The 19,200-nt window shown below is 66.7% G+C and overlaps 2 protein-coding genes and 1 long non-coding RNA gene across 5 annotated transcripts in view; 2 read left to right on the top strand and 1 right to left on the bottom strand.

Annotated features, from left to right (window-relative positions):
* JUP (junction plakoglobin) overlaps positions 1–2,856 on the top strand; it is a 19,271-nt gene extending 16,415 nt beyond the window's left edge. The window contains exons 9-15 of the mRNA XM_038168808.2: positions 139–294; positions 435–554; positions 712–862; positions 994–1,115; positions 1,389–1,428; positions 1,717–1,887; positions 1,969–2,856. Coding sequence (XP_038024736.1) covers positions 139–294; positions 435–554; positions 712–862; positions 994–1,115; positions 1,389–1,428; positions 1,717–1,862 — 735 coding nt within the window. The 3' untranslated portion in view covers positions 1,863–1,887; positions 1,969–2,856. The remainder of the gene's footprint in view (positions 1–138; positions 295–434; positions 555–711; positions 863–993; positions 1,116–1,388; positions 1,429–1,716; positions 1,888–1,968) is intronic.
* On the bottom strand, positions 2,086–7,194 carry LOC139999667 (uncharacterized). Its single transcript, XR_011805165.1, has 2 exons — positions 6,401–7,194; positions 2,086–3,586 (listed from the first exon to the last, which is right to left on the bottom strand). It is a non-coding gene; the product is annotated as an uncharacterized lncRNA (long non-coding RNA).
* On the top strand, positions 5,234–19,200 carry HAP1 (huntingtin associated protein 1). Of its 3 annotated transcripts, XM_038168569.2 has the most exons (17): positions 5,234–5,522; positions 8,563–8,810; positions 9,306–9,500; positions 14,021–14,097; positions 14,220–14,336; positions 14,432–14,532; positions 14,686–14,794; positions 14,939–15,017; positions 15,105–15,235; positions 15,327–15,401; positions 15,488–15,625; positions 15,714–15,781; positions 15,879–16,046; positions 16,269–16,588; positions 16,697–16,915; positions 17,337–17,439; positions 18,180–19,200. In XM_038168569.2, the coding sequence occupies exons 1-17, from the start codon at positions 5,470–5,472 to the stop codon at positions 18,559–18,561; spliced, it is 2,583 nt and encodes an 860-aa protein (XP_038024497.2). In that variant the 5' UTR covers positions 5,234–5,469; the 3' UTR covers positions 18,562–19,200. The 3 variants fall into 3 exon arrangements, with proteins under 3 accessions (XP_038024497.2, XP_071884904.1, XP_071884905.1); XM_072028803.1 differs by lacking the exon at positions 17,337–17,439 and having other exon boundaries at positions 5,235–5,522; positions 18,180–18,428; XM_072028804.1 differs by lacking the exons at positions 5,234–5,522; positions 8,563–8,810; positions 9,306–9,500 and adding an exon at positions 10,361–12,138.

Genomic DNA, 19,200 nt, shown 5'->3' with positions numbered 1-19,200 from the left:
GGGGTGCAGGAAGCTGGCGTCAGCCTGTGCTGCAGAGAGAGGTGGTGTGGGGGCAGGCAGGGGGGGCCCACGGGGTGCACTCACACCTCCGGTCCCTGTTTGACGAATTTCTGTGTCCCCCCCCGGTCCCTTCTCCAGGCTACCATCGGCCTGATCCGCAACCTGGCCCTGTGCCCGGCCAACCATGCCCCGCTGCAGGAGGCGGCCGTCATCCCCCGCCTGGTCCAGCTGCTGGTGAAGGCTCACCAGGATGCTCAGCGTCACGTCGCAGCCGGCACGCAGCAGCCCTACACGGTGAGCCCCCGTGGCAGGGTCTGCCCGTTCCCCTCTTCCCAGCTCCTGGCATGGCCTGGTGTCCCCACGGGGTGGCACGTCCCCACGGCGTGGTCGTGCCCTGGTTTGGGGACGCTGGCTGAGCGCGTGTCCCCTCGCAGGACGGCGTGAAGATGGAGGAGATCGTGGAGGGGTGCACGGGAGCGCTGCACATCCTGGCCCGGGACCCCATGAACCGAATGGAAATCTTCCGGCTCAACACCATCCCTCTCTTCGTGCAGGTCAGGGGCTGGGGACACGGAGGCTGTGCCGTGCCACCTCCCAGCTGCTGGCACGTCCCCGTGGTGGGCTGGGAGCTGTGGCACTCAGCTGGCCGCACCAGGACCACGAATTCAGCCGTGCCGACTGCTTCACGCTGTCGTTTCTCTCTCCTGACAGCTCCTCTACTCGCCGGTGGAGAACATCCAGCGCGTCGCGGCCGGCGTGCTGTGCGAGCTGGCCCAGGACAAGGAGGCAGCAGATGCCATTGATGCCGAGGGGGCCTCGGCTCCGCTCATGGAGCTGCTGCACTCCAGGAACGAGGGGACAGGTGAGTGCAGCCGGCCTGAGCCCTGCTGCCCCTTGTTGGTGTGGCCGAAGCAGGAATCCTCGGGCTGACCGTGGCGAGGAGCCGGGGTCCCTGCGCCGCCCGGGTCAGCGGCGCCTCCTGTCCCTCCGCAGCCACCTACGCGGCTGCCGTGCTCTTCCGAATCTCCGAGGACAAGAACCCCGACTACAGGAAGCGCGTGTCCGTGGAGCTCACCAACTCCCTCTTCAAGCACGACCCCGCGGCGTGGGAGGCGGTGAGCACGGCGCCGGGCACGGGGATGAGCCTCGCAGGGACGGGGCCACCTTTGAGGGCCACCTCCTGCCTCCAGACCCTGTAACTGCCTCCTGGCAGAGCTGGGATGGGGGTGACGGGTGGATGGATGGAGGTGGGAGGTGGCTGGGCTGCAGCCTCGGCTCTCCAGCAGCCCTGGGTTACGGGATGGGGCTGGGCATCGCGTAGCCATGGAGCATTGCGCACCCGTGTGCACGTTCCCCACGTCTTAAAACCGTGTCGCCTTCTCCCGTAGGCTCAGAGCATGATCCCCATCAACGAGCCCTACTCAGACGGTGAGTATAGAGCGAACCCTTCCTGCGGGGCCCCGCAGAGAGGCTGAGCTGGTTTTAAATGCTCTCAGGGAGCTCCCCAGCTCCTGGCCTGCGTGGGGACGCTCAGCTCCCCGAGAGCTGTGCCCCTCGGCTCCGCGTTGTGCCCGCAGCTTTTGGGGCAGGGGGTGGCAGATGGCCCCGGTGTCCCCCGCTGCCCAGGACAGGGGGGAGCAGGAGGACGGCTGAGCCCGGGTGCTGCCCCAAACCCAGCACCAGGAGCTGAGCTGCGTGTCCCTCATCCCCCGGCAGAGCTGGACCCCGGCTACCGCCCCATGTACTCGGGTGACATCCCCCTGGACCCCATCGACATGCACATGGACATGGACGGAGACTACCCCATGGACGCCTACAGCGACGGCGTCCGGGCGCCCTTCGCCGACCACATGCTCGCCTAAACCCGCGCCCCAGACCCCGCACCAGGTAACGCCGGGGGGTGCGCGGGGCGCTGCCCCCCGAGCCCCCCGCGCTGGGTGACGCGAGCTCCCTCCCGCCGCGCCGCAGGTGTTTCCTCCATCCCCAGAGGGTGGCCCCAGAGCTGAGCATTCGCGAGAAGGACTTGGGAGACAGAAGTGCCTGAGAAGACAAACTTTTCCATTCCCACGAGAGGTTTTGTTTCTCAATTTTTATTATTTTTTTTTTTCTTCTTCGCTGTGGGTCTGTGGAGAAGGTCCTTCCTCCTGGGACTGCTTCGAGCACCTACTGCCGCATCCAGCATCCAAGATACTGTTTCTGAAGCTTTAAGACACACAAACCTTGCATCATTATCAACCTTTTATTGGCAAAATAGTCTTTTCTATGAATATATATATTTCTTTTTTATTTTTAATATGGTGCCAACGGCTTTAGCCGTCTTTAAGTTTGTGCTTTCTAACTTCCCCACTACTCGTTCTGCGTGTTAGTGTTCTAGGAAAGGAATCTAACATGAGAAAACCCTTTGTCTTCTGCGAACTCTGACTTACTTAATCAGGCCAATCCGGAGTTTGCTGAAAACAAATGGTCCCATGTCCCAAGACCTTCGTTTTAGCCATCGGGATGTCTGCGGTTTAATTCTTTCTGATCAGCCGTTGGGGAGCTGACTTTGTGTAACTGCCTGTCCTAACAGTAACAATAGAGAAGTGACTCCAGCATTAGGAACCGTGTCCTTGTACTGATCTCTGTTGCACATTTTAACCCGTTTCCCTTCTTTTTGGTGAGTGGTGTGTTTCCGTCCCCTCTTTCCTTACCTAATGACTTTTTTTTAAAAAGAGGCTCTAGAGCTGAGGGTTTAATGCTCCGACTGGCAATGGATGGACTGTTACTGGAGTGTGGTTCAGGAATGGAAGATTTTATTATTTCTGTAAGTTGTTTTTGTATAGACCAAAGCAAAGAATAAAATAACCCCCCCCAGCCCCAGGTTGTCACGAGCCTGTTCTTCCACCGCCTCGGGAAGGTTGCGAGTCCCTTGGGGGAAGGAGGGCGAGGGCAGGCACAGCAGCACCCGGCCTTGCTCTTAGCCCTCCTGTCGCCGGGTGCTGGGTCGTTAGCATGCCGGCTCCATCCAGGCTGCTCGTCTGATCCGTCAGGAGGCAAAAACTCCCAGTAATTAAGATGTTTGTTCATTAAGCAGCATCACCGGCGCCTCATCTCTGCCGCTGCTGCTGCACGGAGCTCGTTTTAATGAGCTCCAGGGGATAAACGCGCGCACTGCGAGCGAGCCCCGGTGATGGATAGAGCGGAGCCGGGACGGAGCTGCAAGAAGCAAGGCTTAGAAAAGTGATTTACTCCAGTCAGACAGGGTCGCCTTCTCCTGCCTTCGCCTGGCTTTAATAGCAAGAGCAGATGGCACAAGGAAATATTCTCAGCTGAAATGCTAACTCTGACAGCTGCTCCCTTGGAGAGCGATGTGGAAGCGGCTCCAGGCGCCAGGCTGGGATCGTGCTGGGAGGTGGAAACTGTTCCCGAAGTTACCCGCGAACTTCACGGCCGCCCATCTGCTCGGCGGCCTCCCCTCGTCCCCTGCCACTCGGCACAGGGACCTGTCCCTGGGAAGGATGCGGGGGACGGGGACAGGCACTGCCAGGAGCTGCCTGCCTCAGGCTTTCCCACAGCACTTTCTGGGGCACGAAGCTCCTGGATGAGGCTGTCAGGAGAAGAAAACCCGCAGCAGGTTCATGTGAGGCTGGGTGGGGGGTTTGCCTACAGCCAGATACACGCTAGGGGTGGGAGGGTGACATGGAGGTGGCCCTGGGATGCCCACGTCCCTGTCCCAGGTGGGTTTGTACCTCTGCCCTGTGCCAGCTGGGGGCTGCGTGCGCTCCTTGGGCAGCAGTGGGGGGCACCTGGGGAGAGCCCAGCCCCATGCCACCAGGGCAGTAAAAGGACACGCAGAGGTGTGCCTGGTGGCTCTTGGGATGCTGCAATCAGTGCACGTGGGGGGAGATGTGCAGCACCAGCATGGCACGGAGGAAGCAGCTCCCTGCAGCTGCCTGCGCTCTGCTGCAGCAAAGCTCATTTTGTGCAGCCCCCGGCGAGGCACTAATCAGCTGGACACGGCTGCCACCAGTGCTGGGAGATGGGAGCTGTGATCAAAGGGACCTGGGAACAACGTCGCGGCCGTTCCCACTCGCTGTCAGCATCGGCTCCTCTCCAGCCTTGTGGTTTTTTTTTTTTTTTGCTCAGCTCTGCCGTGGTGGGGAGGCGAGGTGGGGGCCCAGGCTGCTGCAGGGCAGGGCAGGGTGTGAAGCTTTGCACGTCCCCCGTGCTGTGCTGCCCATCCTGCTCACCTCGAGCTGCTCAGGGCCCTGTCCCTGCTCTGTGCTGCACAACCCCAGCAGCCTGGGGCAAGGACGAGCTGAAGGGCAGGGGCAGAGGAGCCGGCTGGGGCAGCGGGGTTGCCTCCAGCACCACCCCATTGGGCTGGGGGAGCATCCTGCACCCCGCTCGGCCCTGGGGCTGTGGCCAAGCATCTCTGCAGCAGGGATGCAGCCTCGCTTCCCATCCCAGCCTGTGCCAGGATCAGGGCCCAGCAAGACAACACAGCCAGGGGTGACTTCTGGGGGGCAAAGGGGGGGGGGCATGGGAGCCCCAGCAGAGCAGTGATGAGGCTTGGGGGCACGAAGCCAGACCCAAGCATCCCTTTGTTTGCAGGAGCCCCTGCAAGGGGTGGGCAATGGGGAGAAGCCCCCAGCCCGGGCTGGGGGGTGCAGGAGAGCAGCCGACCCAGCCGTGGGGGGGTTCAGGCGCTGCCTCCTTGCGCTGGGAACCCGGGGTTGCGGTGGCCGGGGGGGCTCTGACCGGAGGCAGGGACCTTCCCCCGACCCTCGCCCGCAGATCCCCGGGCAGAGAGGCTGGGAGCGACCCCCCCGGGGCTCCCCCCGCCTCGCCCAGCCCTCGGCTGCACCTCCGCCCTTCTCGGCCCCCGGTTGCCACCTGCCGGTAGCTCCGCAGTGCCACGGGGCTCCGCTCGCCCTGGAGTTTTGGCCGTGCCAAGCCCGGAGCCCCCCCACCCGGGGACCCCCCCCCACCTCCATCCCATCCCGACTCCTCTCAGGGATGCTCCGGGTGCCCCAGGCTGGGCAGTACCGGGGCCGGACCCCCCCCTGCGCATCTCCCCGTGGCAAAACCGCAGCTCCCCAGCTCGGGGGGGGGGTCCTCTCGTTGTCACCCCCGCGGCCCCCCAGCCCCGGGTGGTGCCGGTGCCCCCTCCCTACCCACATCGAGCATCGCCCCCCCCCCCTGCATCCCGCTGCGGCAGGGCTGGGGGGGGGATGCACCGACGGGGCGGGGGGGGGACGTTTGATTTTTTTAGGGGAGTTGCGGACAACGAAGCCGCCGCCTCTCCCGGGGTCCCCCTGGAGCTGCGTGCCCGGGGGGGGGGGGAGCTCAGCGCGGACCCGGACCCCCGGGGCGGGTTGGGGGGGGGTCCCGGGAGGCGGCGGGACGGACTACAGGTCCCGGCATGCCCGGCCGCGCTCCGCACCTGCCCGGGGAGCGGCTTTTGTTCGCGGCGGGGCCGCGGGAGCGATGGGCGAGGGCCCCGCGGCCGCCTCCGCGCCGGGAGCAGCGAGCGCGCAGCGGTGAGTGCGCCCCGCGCCCGGCCCCGCGCAGCCCCGGCTGCAGCCCCCGGTACCCCCCCGGTACCCCCCGGTACCCCTTGGTACCCCCTCGGTACCCCCCCGGTATCCCCCAGCCCCCCGGTTCTCCCGGTACCCCGGCCCCTCGCCGGGGCGCACCGAGCTGCGGCGCTCTGGGGCGCACCGGGCGCATCGCGCCCTCCGCTTGGTTCCCCCCCTTTTAACCCCCTCTGCTCTCCCCGTTTTTCCCTGGCACACCGAGTCCCGGCACCTCCGGGCACCCTGAGCACCCCCCCAGGTCCGACGGGAGCCCCCCGAGCCGTGCCGGGCTGTGCCGGTCCCCGTTTCCCCCCTTCCTCCCCCCAATAATTCACTTTTTCTCTCCCCATCCCCGCAGCCCTGCTTCCATACAGCAGCCCCAGCGCACTGAGCAAGTTTTCAGCTTCACCACCAAAATCTCCCACCCCGGGTGGGATTTTTCCCTCTCTCGGCTTTAGTGGCCTTGGGGGGGTGACAGCAGGGACGGGGTCCCCATTCCCTTGGGGATGGTTTGGCTCGGATGCGGTGGCCGGGCTCTGGCTGTGTTTTGTGCTCCCCGCTGCACGAAGCAGGAAGTCTGCACGCAGGAGCGGGGAGGGATTTTCCTGCTGTACGGGAAGAGGTTGATGCCACTGTGAGGATATTTCTCTAGGGGGAAGGGAGGGCGCAGGGCTCAGCCCCAAACCCACCGTGGGGTCACCCGTGGGGGAGCTCTGGTGCCTGTGGCAAAGCATCAGGTGTCCGGGGGCCACAACGCAGCGAAGGTGGTGGAGCCAGAGCTGAGGCCTGGGAAGAGGGGGGGCCAAATTCCACCTGGGAAGTGAGGCACCCCGTGGGATTACCTGCTGGGGCAGACGTCCTTCCCCGATGTCCTCGGGTGCGGGGAGAGGCCCGTTTCTGAAAGATGCATCGGTCCAAGGCTGCCTCCTGAACACTGAGAGGGGATCTGATGGGCTGCAGGAGCCGAGGTCGTGCTGTGCCCTTCCCTGCACGATAGCAGGGATGCTCCGAGGCTGGGGACTGCTACAGGGACTCCTCTGGGGACGTCCCCTGGGCCAGGGCAGGGCAGCAGCGTCGTCACCCCCATCCCAGCACCGGGACTGAGCCACTGCCTCACCCTTGCCCTCGCCCTGAGCATTGTTATTGCTCCTCTGCAGGCGTGGGAGCAGCCACACCAGGTGCTGAGCAGTGGCACCAGCCAGGCCTGGGCACCTTTGTCCCTCCTGCACGGTGACACCAAGCCGTGCGTCCCCATGGGGAAGCTCCCCAAGTCCTTCTGCCCCTCCAGCCACCTCCCCCTGGCCCATGCCCTTGCAGAGTTTCCTCGCTCCCCAACCCAGCCTCAGGCTCCTGCAGCAGCAGCTGGGGAGAAAAAATAGCCCGGAGCAAACCTCGCAGCCCGCAGCACGGCTCAGCTGCTGCTGAGCTTCCTCGGCACGGGGTGGAGAAGGGGTTTGGGGGGAGCCCCAGCACGGCTGCGCTGCACGGAGGAGCCCGGGCAGGAGCTGCGTGACAGCATCGGAGCAGGGCAAGGAGCAGCGAGTGCAGGTCTGCACGTGCAGCAGGGCACGGGCTGAGCCCTGCAACTCCTGCCCCGCTCTCGGGGCACCCCTGGATCCGCCGTCCCCTGCTCTCACCCCGTGCCCCCCCACCAGCCCCCTTGGGACACGTCCCCAAGTCAGCCGCTGGGCACCGCAGTGGCTGAACGCCGGTGGGCTGGCGGGGTCCGGGGGCGATGGGAGCTGCTCACACGTGTCTGAACAAGGTCCCCTGCCCGGGCAGAGTTAATGGATGTGCAGGAGCTGGGCCAAAAGGAGACGCAGGGCTCCGTGCTGACGCAGAGGCTCGCTCCCCAGAGCCAGCGGCAGCGAGGGAGAGGGGCAGCGGCAGCCCGACACCTCGGCACGGTTGGTCCTTCTCCTTCCTGGGGGGAAAAATGGGGAGGGAGAGAGCCACTGGGGTGAGGGAGCCTTTCTCTAGGGCAGCACAGGGCAGGATCGGACCAGCCGGGTCTGGTGGTCCTGGTGTGGTGGGGCAGAGGGCCTGCGGGCGTGCTTTGGGATGTCCCTGCCACCCCGTGGCTGTCCCACGTGCCGGGCGCAGGGTGGCCCAGCCCTGGTGCTGTGGACGTGACAGCAGCCAGGCAGGAGCACGTGCCAGGAGGGAGGGCAGCGACGTGCCCGGCTTGGACCCGCTCCCGGGGCCGAGGGGCTGCCACACTCAGCAGCCCCCCGCTGCAGCACAGATGGGGGGCACGGGGTTGGCACGGGGGGCTCCCACCCTGCAAGGCGGTGGGGCCAGCGGTGGCCACGGCCCAAACTGGAATCGCTGGAGGTGCCGGGAACGTGTTGGCTTTATGGCCTGTCTCATGATGTGTTTATGGCTGGGCTGGCACGGCCGCAGATGCTGCCCGGCCCTGCCCTGGGCGCACGGCAGGGCTGCGCTCTGCGTCTCATCGGCGCTGGGGTGGAGGATGGCAGCTGAACTTTGCTCGGCGAGGTGGGGCTCCCGAGGGCTCCCGCGAGAGCTGCCGGCACCGCAGCCGTGCCCGCCCGCTGCCGAGCACCTGGATTGGGGGAACGGGGTCCTGCCCGGTCCCCTCGGAGCATCCTCTTCCCCAGCTGGACGTCACCAAATGTTTGCTTTGGTGCCGAGACCCCGCGCCACATAGCGGCCACCAGCTCGGGGGTGCGGAGCAGCGCTTAGCAGGTACGCCAACCCTGTGCCAACCCCAAAACCTGTAGGGCACTGGGGGCTGAGCTGGGGCTTGTCCCTGTGCTGGCTGTCCCCCTGGTTCCCCTCCCCATGGGATGAGTTTTGGCGTTGCTGTCCAGGTCTCCCCAAAGCCCAGAACCCAGCAGTGCCACCGTGATGCTGCCCCCGGGGAGGGGCTCAGCCGGTGGGGAGGACCCTCAGGGTCCACACGGGTGCTTGAGGACGTGGCTGGGGGGCAGGATGCGTCCCTCGTCCCCCGTACAGCTCCCTAACACCTCCTTCTCCCCAGGTACCAGCCGGAGCAGGGACTCTGCCTCCTGCCAGCACCTCTCCGGGGGGCCAGGGAGGAAGGTGCATCCCCCCATGGCAGCCGGCTCCCCCACGTAACGCCAGCCAAACTGGACACCGCGGTCCCGCAAGAGACCCCCCCCGGCCAGCGCCCCCCCGCCCGCTGCCTCTCACCTGGCCCAGCCTCGCCGCTCGCTGCCCTGCCCCACTCTGACCCCGTGCCCCGTCGCGATGTCGCCACCATCACCGGTGGGTAGAGCCTGGGGTGCCGGTGGGTGTCTGTGGGGGACCGGGGAGAGGTGGGGGTGTCAGGGGTGGGACAGCTCCATCCTGTTCCCCCCCCCATCCCGGTCCCATCGCGTGGCCACTGCTGAGCCACCATCCCGGCGTCCCTCACCTCGTGTCCCCATCCCTGGTGTCCCCAGCGCCGCTTGGCTGGGCTGAGCGCGGCCAGGAGATGGCAGCAGGACCCTTCCTGCTGGAAGCAGGGGGTGGAGGGGACGGGGGACTGGGGAGAGCTGGGGGGGGGGTCCCTATGTGCCAGCCACCCAGCGCTGGACCCCCCCAGTCCCCCACGCACCTCCTGAGTGGCTTTGGGGGTGAGCTGGCCGCTGGTGGCACCAGCCCCAAACCCCGAGGGGACAGACGGGTCCGAGGGGTGCAAGAAGCTCTCCTCCGTTGCCCCCCCACCCCATTTCTTTGCCCCCCCACCCCTCGGCTGACCCGCTGCCCCTCTGTCCCCAGACCTGTGCAGCGGCGGCGATGTCCCCGAGGTGGAGATCATCAGCCTGCTGGGCGAGCAGCTGCCCCGCTACAAGCTGCGGGCGGACACCGTCTTCGGCTATGACCACGACGACTGGCTGCGAGCCCCCCCTGCCCCCCCGGAGCCCGCAGCCCCCCTCACCCCCCAGCAGATCTCGGAGACCCTGCAGTATTTCCGTGAGTGCCCCCGTCCCGCGCCGTGGGGCTGGGCGAGGGCAGTGGGGCGCAGGTGATGGGGTTCGGGCTGGGGGGGGGGGGCTGTGGGGGCTGTGGGGGCTGTGGGGGAGTTAATCGCTACTAACGGGATTGCCGGCGTGGATTTCCTCGCCCAGAACATCCCGGGCTAATTCTGGGAGCAGCTTCTGCTGAGCCGAGCCGGACGCTCGCGGAGAGCCTCCGACAGCCCCCAGGGACCCCGGTGTGTCCCCCCTCCCCGTGCCCTGCATCTCTCTGGGGTGGCACACCAAAAGGGCCACCCGTGTGGGGTGTTCTGGGGGCCCCAAGTGCTGCTGTGCCCCCAAAAACAGCCTGGAGTGGCCGAGGGAGTGTGGGGCTGCTCCTGCCAGCAAAGCCCTGTGGGGTACGGGCACCTGGGGGGAGACCCCCACAGCCCCCTGGCTGGGGAGGGGGCGATTCCCAACCAGGGAGCTGCGAGGCCCCTTCCCAGCACGGGGTCAGGGTCTGGTGGGCACACAGAGGGGTCTCTGCCTCTGGTGCACGTGTGGTGGGGGCAGGATTCAAGCAAGGGGCTGGGGGGGATGGATGTGGGGCAGATGGGGCTGGGCCCCGCTGCCAGCCTGGCTCCCTCTGCCCATATATGAGGGGCTGGGCTGGGGGCCACCCCCTGCTTGTGGCTGACCCCAGGGTGTTCCTGCCCCCCCCAGACCCCCAGCCCTGCAGTGTCTGGCTCAGCAGGACCCCGTGTGTCGCCGTCCCCTCTCCGTGTCACCTCCCTCTCCATGTCACCTCCCTCTCCGTTTCACGTTTCCCCGTGCCTTGGCACCTGGGTGACGTTTGTGCCTTAGCGGTGTGGCAGGGGCCCACGCTCCCCCATCCCTTCCCCCCAAAACCCTTAAGCTGCCATCAGAAATAGCCCCCTGTAATCTGCTTGCGCAGAGGCGCGGGGGACCTGCCCAGAGGAGCAAATCCCCCGGCGGGGGATTAGGAGGAAGAGGCTCCTGCCCCTCCGCCACGAGACGAGACGAGACGCAGGCTGTGTCCTTGGGGTGCTGTGTCCTTGGGGTGCCCTCGGGCTGTGACACCCCCAGGCAGAAACCACCCGCACAAGGAGCGGGGAGAGGGGGGCGCTGAGGGCGCCTGGGTCCTGCCCCAGCTCCCGGAGGGTTTCGTGGCTGTGGCAGGACGTGGTCAGGGTCCTGGATAGGATACAGGGAGGGGAGCGCGGGCCAGCGGGTGGGAATCCCGCAGGCAACTGGATGGTTTGGTGCTGAAGGGCAGCTCCTGCCCCAGCCTCATCGATTCATTGATCAGCTCAGTGCTAATGAGGAAAGGCACAGGGGGCAGGCGGTGTCATGGTGTGCATTGGCATCGCCAGAGGTAATATCCCGCTGGAGGAGGGCCCCGCTCAGCACCCCGTGGCTCTGCACAGCCCCGTAGGGTCCCAGACCCCACTGCCCTCCTGCCCACCACCCCTGCGCAATGTGGCTCCTCCACACTTCAATTTATTCAGCTCTCCCTGCCTCTGCACAAGGGCGTTTGTGGAGGTGCTGGGGGTGCCAGCCAGGGAGTGTGGGGCATCCAGGACCCATAGGGGACAGGCATGTGCCAGCCTGTGATGGGGCTCAGAAAAGGGGCTGCTGAGCAGGGCAGGTTTGGGGAGGAAGGAAAAACCCTTCCCGTGGGTCCCGGCACTGCACTGGGCACCCAGGCGTGCAGCGTTTGCATCCTGCTCAGTGACAATGGGGACAGTTTGGGGTGAAAGAATGAGGCTGGCCAGGTGCAGGGCAGGGAGCACGCTGTGGTGACCTGGCAGTGCCCACGAGTAGGGTTTTGGGGTCCTGAAACCACTCCTTGTCCTTCCTAAGGGGCAGACACTGCCACCTTTGCGTGACCCAGCTGGGGTCAGCCCTGCAAAGCTGCTGCTCAGGAGCCAGCGACCCCTCAGTGTCCCCTCTTGGCAGTCAGAGCTTGGCACCACGGGGGGCTGCTGTGCCCAGACCCCGCCGTGTCCCAGTCCTGCTGAGGTGGGACGCAGCACCCCAGGGCTGAGCGGGACCACCCTGATGGGAAACGCGTCCCCAGGGTGCCCCGATGGGGAGCCTGCCTTGGGGTGCCCGGTGGTGACCACGTCCCCAGGGTGCCCCGATGGGGACCCCCGCCTTGGGGTGCCTGATGGAGAGCGTGTCCATGGGGTGCCCCCCAGGGGTACCTGATCCTGGGCTGCACAACGGGGGGGAGTCTCCTGGGATGCTCCAAAGGTTTGGGGTGCTCCGGGGTGCAGAATGGGGAGCGCGGCTCCCAAGCGCCCCCAGCGGGACCGGGTCCCCAAGACGCACGGGGAGCGCGCAGCCAACCCAACCGTGCCGTGCCGTGCCGGGTCCTACCGGGGGGAGCGGGCAGCCCCCGGCCCCGCCGCCCCCGCCCCGCTCCAGCCCAGCACCGCCCCCGCCGGGATGCGCCCGGGCAGGTGCGCGCAGCCGGGGCGACCCCATAAATAGGGGCGGGAGCGAGCGGCTCGGCACGGCTCGGCTCGGCACCATGGAGATCTGGAGCAGCCCCGCTGCCTACGATGAGCTGAATGGGAATGCGGAGCGGGGCGGCGACGCTGACCCCATAGCCAGGGAGCTGGAGGAAGGTGAGGGGTCCTGGGGCTGGGGGTGCACGGAGCGGGGCTGGGGCTGGTGTGGGGCTGGGTCTTGGTCTCAGTCTGCGGTGCCAGGGAGGTTTTGGGGCTGGGGTCTCCCCAGCAGCTGCTGGTGACCATTTTCGTGCTGCCCTAAGACCGGGACCCCATGTTTGGGGCCACGCTGCCTTTCCCCGTGGGGTCGGCAACCCCCCACAACCACGCTCACTGGGGGGAAATTGGCTGCCCTTGGGGAGTCCCATGTTTCCCAGTGGTCAGCACCCCAATAGTGGCGAATGGAGGGATGGGGAGAGGTCCCCCGGTGCCGTGTCCCCAAGGGGCTGGGGGGCTGCCCTCCTGGGGGGCGCAGGACCCTGCGTCGTGCCGGATCAGGCCCCGGCGGTTGGCGCGGGTGCGTACGTGTCCGCCAGCCTTGCGGCTCCCAGGGCCTGCCGCTTGCTCACGCCATAACGATGCTCATGCTCTAATTACTTCCAATTAACAGCTCAGTGGCCTGACGAGGTGCAGTTGGGGACCCCTGCAGGGACCAGGCCCTATTGGGGCACGGGGAGGGGGCTGAGGCTGGGGCTGGCCCCCCTCTCCCCATGGCTGTGCCTGTGGGGGGCTGGACGGGGGACACGGGTGGCGAGTGGGGGCATTGCCATGGCGATGCACGCACCATTACACAACCCCAGCTGGGGCGGCGTAATGGGATTTGTGTGGCTGAGCCTCTCCCGTTAACCCACTTTGTCTGCCCCAGACATCCCCCCCCGGCTGGGGGAGCACTGCTGGGGCTGGGGGGGAAGGGGACAGACACTGGGCGTGCGCCGCTCTGCTGGGGGAAACTGAGGCACGCACCCACGGGGCTGTGGATGCAAGAAGGGGGTGTCGGCAGCGGCTGTGGGGTGCAGAAAGGGTTTGGGGTATGAGCAGGGCTCGGGGCCTCGTGCTCGCTGCTGGCTCCCTCCTGCTGCGTGGCTCCGGCGCTGCCATCTGGGTGCGTGCCCGGCGCCGTCTGGCAGCGTCTGCAGGCGGTGGGGTTGGGGCTGGGGATGGGGGGACAGACAGACGGCCACGGCCCCACACTGCCTGTCTGTGCCAGAGCCCCAGACACTGGGGGGGAAGGTGAGCCTCGAGCGTGGTGATCCTGCTGTGCCCGTTCCTGGGGCCGCAGCCTGGAGCTGCCTTTGCCCCGTTGCAGATTGTGGGCAGCGGGGTGGGTGCACGCACAACATCCCCCGAGGACAAATTTTGGTGCTGGGTCCCCACAGTGCGATGGAAATGGGGGGGCTGTGGTCTGTCCCCTGCCTCCCAGCCACCAAAGCAGGGGCTGGAGCAAATCCCTGTGCTCGGCTCGGCCTCGGTCAGCAGCCCCATGGAGAAAGTAGGGCAGGGCTGGCTGCTGGCGGGGAGGGCTGGGGAGGGGGCTGAGGATGGAGGGGACGTGGTGCTGCCTCCCAGCCCTGCACGATGCCACCCGTTGCTGTTGGTACCATCTGGCTTTTTGCTGGAGATGTCACCTCCTGTCCCATCTCTGCTGTCAGCCTTTCTCCATCCTGGCCGTGTGTCCTGTGTCAGGGCTGCAGGTCTGTCCAGGCAGGGTGGTGGCTGTGACCAGGTGACATTGACATCGCCTCCACCACCCTGAGATGCAGGGGGGCAAGGCGGCAGCGTGCCCCACTCCCCACGGTGCCATGGTGAGCATCTCTGCCCGCACCACGCTGCGGAGAAATCCATTTTGGTGACCAGCGTGGAGCAGCTCCACCTCCTGTCCCCATCACAGCAGGGGACAGCGCGTGGTGCTGGGGGAGCTGCAGCACGGGGGGGAGGCAGCAGGGGAGCTGTGCTGAGCCCCCCACCCCAATGGGGTTCTCCCTTTGCCCTCCTCCCCCAGTCCTGTGCACCGAGCGGGCCGTCAGGATCACCAAAACCTACCACGACATCGATGCCGTCACCAACCTCCTGGACGAGGTACGCCGCAGCCTGCTCCGTGCACGGGGAGCTCGGGGCTGTGCGGGTGGGCCTGGGGGGCTGCAGGAATGGGGACAGATTGGGGACAGGTCCCGGCTGACACAGAGCTCCCCCCCCCGCAGAAAGAGCGGGACCTGGAGCTGGCGGCGCGCATCGGGCAGTCCCTGCTGAAGCAGAACCGGAGCCTGACGGAGCGCAACGAGCTGCTGGAGGAGCAGCTGGAGCTGGCCAAAGAGGAGGTACCGGCCCCTGGGCACAGCCCCTGGGCACGGAGCGCTGCCCTCGCCCCACTGCGTCCCCGGCCGTGCCCTGATGTCCCCTCTCCTCCCCCCAGATCGCGCAGCTGCGCCACGAGGTCTCCATGCGGGACGATCTGCTCCACTTCTACACCACCACCACGGAGGAGAGCGAGCCCACCTCGGCCACCGCCACGCCGTGAGTGGGTCCCTGCCCCGCTGCCCACCCCCTGGGGCTTCTTTGGGGTGGGTGGGTGGAGGAATTGGGTCTGGGGTCCTGCAGACGGGGTTGGTGGGTGACCCCCATCCTGCCCACGCTGAGGGTGCTCAGCACCTTCCACGCTGTCCCCAGGCTGCGCCGGCAGGAGTCGTCCTCGTCCCTGCAGCAGTACTTCCAGTATGACACCTTGCAGCAGAAACTCAAGTGCCTGGAGGAGGAGAACCAGAAGCTTCGCTTGGAGGTGTGAGGGGGACACGCGGGGTGCCCAGCAGCGAAGCTGGTGGGGGGGATACGGAGGGCTCAGGGCTGTGGTGTGCCCTAAATCCCCTTTGGGGGGGCTGCTGGTGCTGCCCCTCACGCTCAGCCTCTCCATCCTCAACCCCAGGCCACCAACATTGCGATCGAGACCTGCCAGTACGAGGACCAGGAGCACCAGCTGATGATCGACTGCGTGGAGCAGTTCTGTACGTGGTGGGGGTGGTGGTGGGGGGTGGGGGGGCAGGCATTGCTGTGGGGGGCTGTGGTGACGGCCCCCCCGGCTCTGTCCCCAGCCGAAGCCAGCCAGCAGGTCGTCTGCCTCTCGGACGAGCTGGCCCGCAAGGCGGAGGACACGGTGAGGCAGCAGGAGGAGATCAGCCAGCTCCTGGCACAGGTGGTGGACCTGCAGCAGAAGTGCCGCGCGGTGAGAGCCCCCTCCCCGTCCCCTCCTTGTCCCCTTCCCTGTGCCACGGGGGGGGCTCAGGGCGAAGCTCCCTGACCCCCCCGTCCCGCAGTACGGCTCGGAGGTGGAGGAGCTCCAGCAGCACCTGGCTGTGGCCAAGGAGGTGCAGGAGCAGCTCCGGACAGAGGTGAGCTTGGGGGGCTGGCTGCAGGTCCCCCTTACAGTCAGGGGGGGTTTGGGGGGCCGTGCACTGAGCTGTGCCCCCCCCTGCAGCTGCGGGACCTGCAGGAGAAGTACACGGAGTGCGGGGGGATGCTGCAGGAAGCCCAGGAGGAGGTGAAGAGCCTGCGCAGCCGCAGCCTCCCCAACAGCACCGTCAGCCGCTACGGCGCGCCCAGCCTGCTGCCCGTGGTGAGCCCAGCGGCAGGGTTTGGGTGGTGGTGGGGGCTCCGTGCACCCCCCCCTTTCCCAAATCTTCATCCATCCTCTGCCTTTTCAGGACTCACTGGCAGCTGAGATCAAGGGGACGATGAGGAAGGGGACGGACGGATCCTCCTCGGACTACAAGTGAGCGTCAGCCCCTCGAAGAGGGGGGGGTCCTGGTGAAAAGGGGGGGGTTGGCTGGTTCAAACATCCACCCCCCCGCCTGCTTCCTGCCTCCCAGGAGCTACCTGCGTGTCTTCGAGACGGTGAAGGCGGTGAACCAGGCGGCCAAAGCCAAGTCGTGCTCCGAGTCTCCCCTGCATGCGCCCAGCTCCAAGCAGCTATCGGCAGTCCCCTCCAGGGGGGGCAGCACCCCCCCGGCCGGCTGCTGTGGCTCTGAGGGCACCCAGTGAGTGCTGGGGAGGTGCTGGTGGTGGTGGGGGGGGGGATGTGTGATGGAGCTGCCACCCCTGCAGAGGGGTTGGGGTTATTTATGTGAGCTCAATCCCATTGCAGCACGGGTTGGGGCAGGCTGGAGCGGGGTGGATGCGGTGTAGGGCACAGGGGGGGCCCCGCTGTGGGATCGTGCCCCCCTTTTCCCCCAGCCCCCTGATGCTGATCCCCTTGGCAGGGGCGAGGGGTCCGGAGAAGACCCCCATGGGGCTGCCCCCCCCGGCCGGCGGGCGCTGGAGGCGGCGGTGCAGCGGCTTTCGGCACGGCAGCAGAGCCACGGCTCGGGGGAGGGCTCCTTCTTCGAGGCTGAGCGGGAGCGCAAGCTGTGGAAGCTGCGGGACGGGGAGAGCTCCAGCGGCTTCCTCACCCCCACCGAGAGCATCGTGTCCACCGGCACCAACCACTCGGGGGGCTCGGAGCTCACCACCGGCTCCGGTTTCTCCCTGGGCTCCCTCACCTACCTGCCCGACAAGCTGCAGATCGTGAAGCCGCTGGAAGGTGAGGGGTTAGGGGGGGGCTTCTTGGTGCCCCCATGCAGCCTTGGAGGTGCCCCTGGGCTTGGCTGAGCCCCTCTGTTTTGTGTGTGTGTCCCCCCCTCATTTCCAGGCTCGGTGACCCTCCACCACTGGCAGCAGCTGGCCCGGCCCAACCTGGGGGGGATCCTGGTGCCCCGTCCCGGGGTGCTCACCAAAGACTTCAGGCAGCTGGACATCGACCTGGAGGAGGTGTACAGCCTCACCGACCTGGAGGAGGACGAGGTGGAGGCCGCCTCCTTCCAGCTGCTCCCTACCTCAACGCCCACCAAAGCCAAGGAGCGCCCCGGGGGTGAGCGCAGGGCGAGGGGACGGGGGGCGACGGGGACCCCGGCCCCTCCCTGCCCTCCTCCTGCTGTTCCCCCTCGCGCCCCCCAGCCCCTTTCCCTCTCCCCTCAGCATCCCTCCCTTCTGCCCCTGCCTCCCCATGGGGATGCTCTGGCCGCGGTGGCACGGGGGCATGCGGGGAGGGGGGGTCTGGGAAAGAATTTGGCTCCGAGCCCCCGCTGAGCGGGTGCTGACCCAAATGCTGCTGGGTGTGCGCCCTGGGCGCTGGTTTCTGCTGGCCAGGACCGTTCTCAGCTTGATGCCCCTCTTGGTGCTCCCGCATGCCCAGCACCCTGCTCGCTGCCTCTGCATGTGCCCCTTTTCCTGATTTTTTTACCCCCCCCCCCCCTCCTGCCCGTTAACCCGGTGTCTCCTGTCCCTTCCAGTGTTCCTCTCTGTTAACAACCTCCCCCAGACCCCATCCACCTTCACCATCACCACCTGCCACATCCTGCACCCCACCACCGAGATCACCACCGTCACACCCAGGTAAGGCGCGTGGCCCCCCCACCGCCTGCACCGCTGCCCCCTGCTCCCCCCCAACCCTTCCCTTATCCCCCCCCGTCCCCCTCCCACAGCTCCAGGACCCGGCACTCTTGGGGCCTGCAGCTGCTGCCGCCCTGAGAGCTGCTTGTGGACACGTCCCCAAATTGCGCTGCTTGAGCCACTGCACCCCCAGGAGGCTGGGGGCAGCCTCCCCTTGCTTTCCATGATGGGGAAAAAGATTTTTTTTTTTTTTTTTTTTTTTTGGGGGGGTCCTGGGGGTGAGAGCAATGTCTGTCTGCTCCCGGTGCCTGGGATGGCTCTGTTCTGGGAGCTGATGTGGATTTCTGTTCTTCCTCCTCCTCCTCCTCCTGCAGCTGCTTCAACCCCTGGGGCCTCTCCCAGGGTGTGCTGGAGGAGAGGAGCCAGGCAGGGCTCGGAGCAGAGCTCTGCTAAAGCCCCTGCTTCCTGCCGGGGCTGGGCTAGAGCGAGGACCAGGCACCTTAATTAATGAGCCCTAATGTGCCCCTGCTGGGGTGAGCTGGAGGCTGCTGTCTGCTGGTGGCCAAGGAGAGCTTTTTGCCTTCCCAATGCCCTTGGAGCAGTCCCTGTGCCCCCTCCTCTCCTTGCTGCCCCCTCCCTGGGCCACGACCATGTAGGAAGGAGGAGAAGAAGGGGCTGCGGCCCCCCCAGCTCCAGCCATCCCCCTAATACCCCCCCCTTGCTCTCTTTTTCTCCCCCTCCAGTCTGTATAACGCCGTCGTGCCTTCTTGTGGGCCCATTGAGAGGCTGAACCTCTGCCCCCCCTCACCAGAGCTGCCCAGCCCCGGCCCCCCCAGCACCCCCCTGGGACTCATCCGGCTCCTCCTGGTGCGGGGCATCTCAGCCTCGGTACCCTCAGCCGTATCCTGGTGGCCCCCCTCACTCCCTGCCCAGGACCCCCAGAGCTCCCTGCAGCCCCCTCCTGAGGCTGGGGGGGGGCAGCAGCAACCCTCGTCCCCCAGCAGCATCTTCAGCTTGAACCTGGTGGAGAAGCTGCGCCGCCTGGGGCTGGATAAGGTGGTGGCCCGGGGGGAGCTGTCCTACGCACGAGGAGAGCACAGGGGGGGCCGGGATGCGCCGACGTGATGGCACAGCACAGCCTGCACGCGTGGGATGAGACGAGATGAGATGTGTCCTCCTCCTCCTCCTCTTCATCTCCAGCCATGGGCCACAGATCTGGGCCAGGTTCCTGCTCCCTGGGCTCTGCCCAAACCCTGGCTGCCTCCTGGTGGTTTGCAGGGGTTTGGCCCTGGCTGCAAGGACACAACGCTGCGATGCCATGGGGTCCCCCTGCGCTGCTCCCCCAGCCCCACGTCCTGCAGCTGCAGGGGTCCCAGGTGCAGGATGCTCGGGGCACTCGAGGACACTGTCCCTGTCCCCACCCAGAGGCTGTGGACCCTTCACCGGAGCCGGTTGCTAGCAATAAAAACTGTTCTGGTTCCTGGCACGGCTGCAGCAAGGGGCGATGCTCAGCCTGTGCTCGAGGCCGGGAGGAGCTGCGTGTGCCAGGATGAGACCCCCACCGCCACACCTGGGCAGCATCCGGGCTGATTTTAAAGCAAATGGTTTTAAAACTCGTTCCTGCCCACCGCATAGACGTAGCAGCGCTGCTGGGGGGCTGCTGGCAGCGAGTGTCTCAGGGTGTAGCTGTCACTCGCGCCGGCTCTGTCCCTTGCCCCCAGCTGTGCCCTGTCCCTTATCCAATAAATGTGAAGAGCTGAAGCA

This window comes from Anas platyrhynchos, chromosome 28 (genome assembly GCF_047663525.1).
Source record: "Anas platyrhynchos isolate ZD024472 breed Pekin duck chromosome 28, IASCAAS_PekinDuck_T2T, whole genome shotgun sequence".
Classification (NCBI taxonomy): Eukaryota; Metazoa; Chordata; class Aves; order Anseriformes; family Anatidae; genus Anas; species Anas platyrhynchos.
The sequence above is the reverse complement of the archived record's forward strand: the minus strand, read 5'-3'. Positions and strand labels throughout refer to the sequence as shown.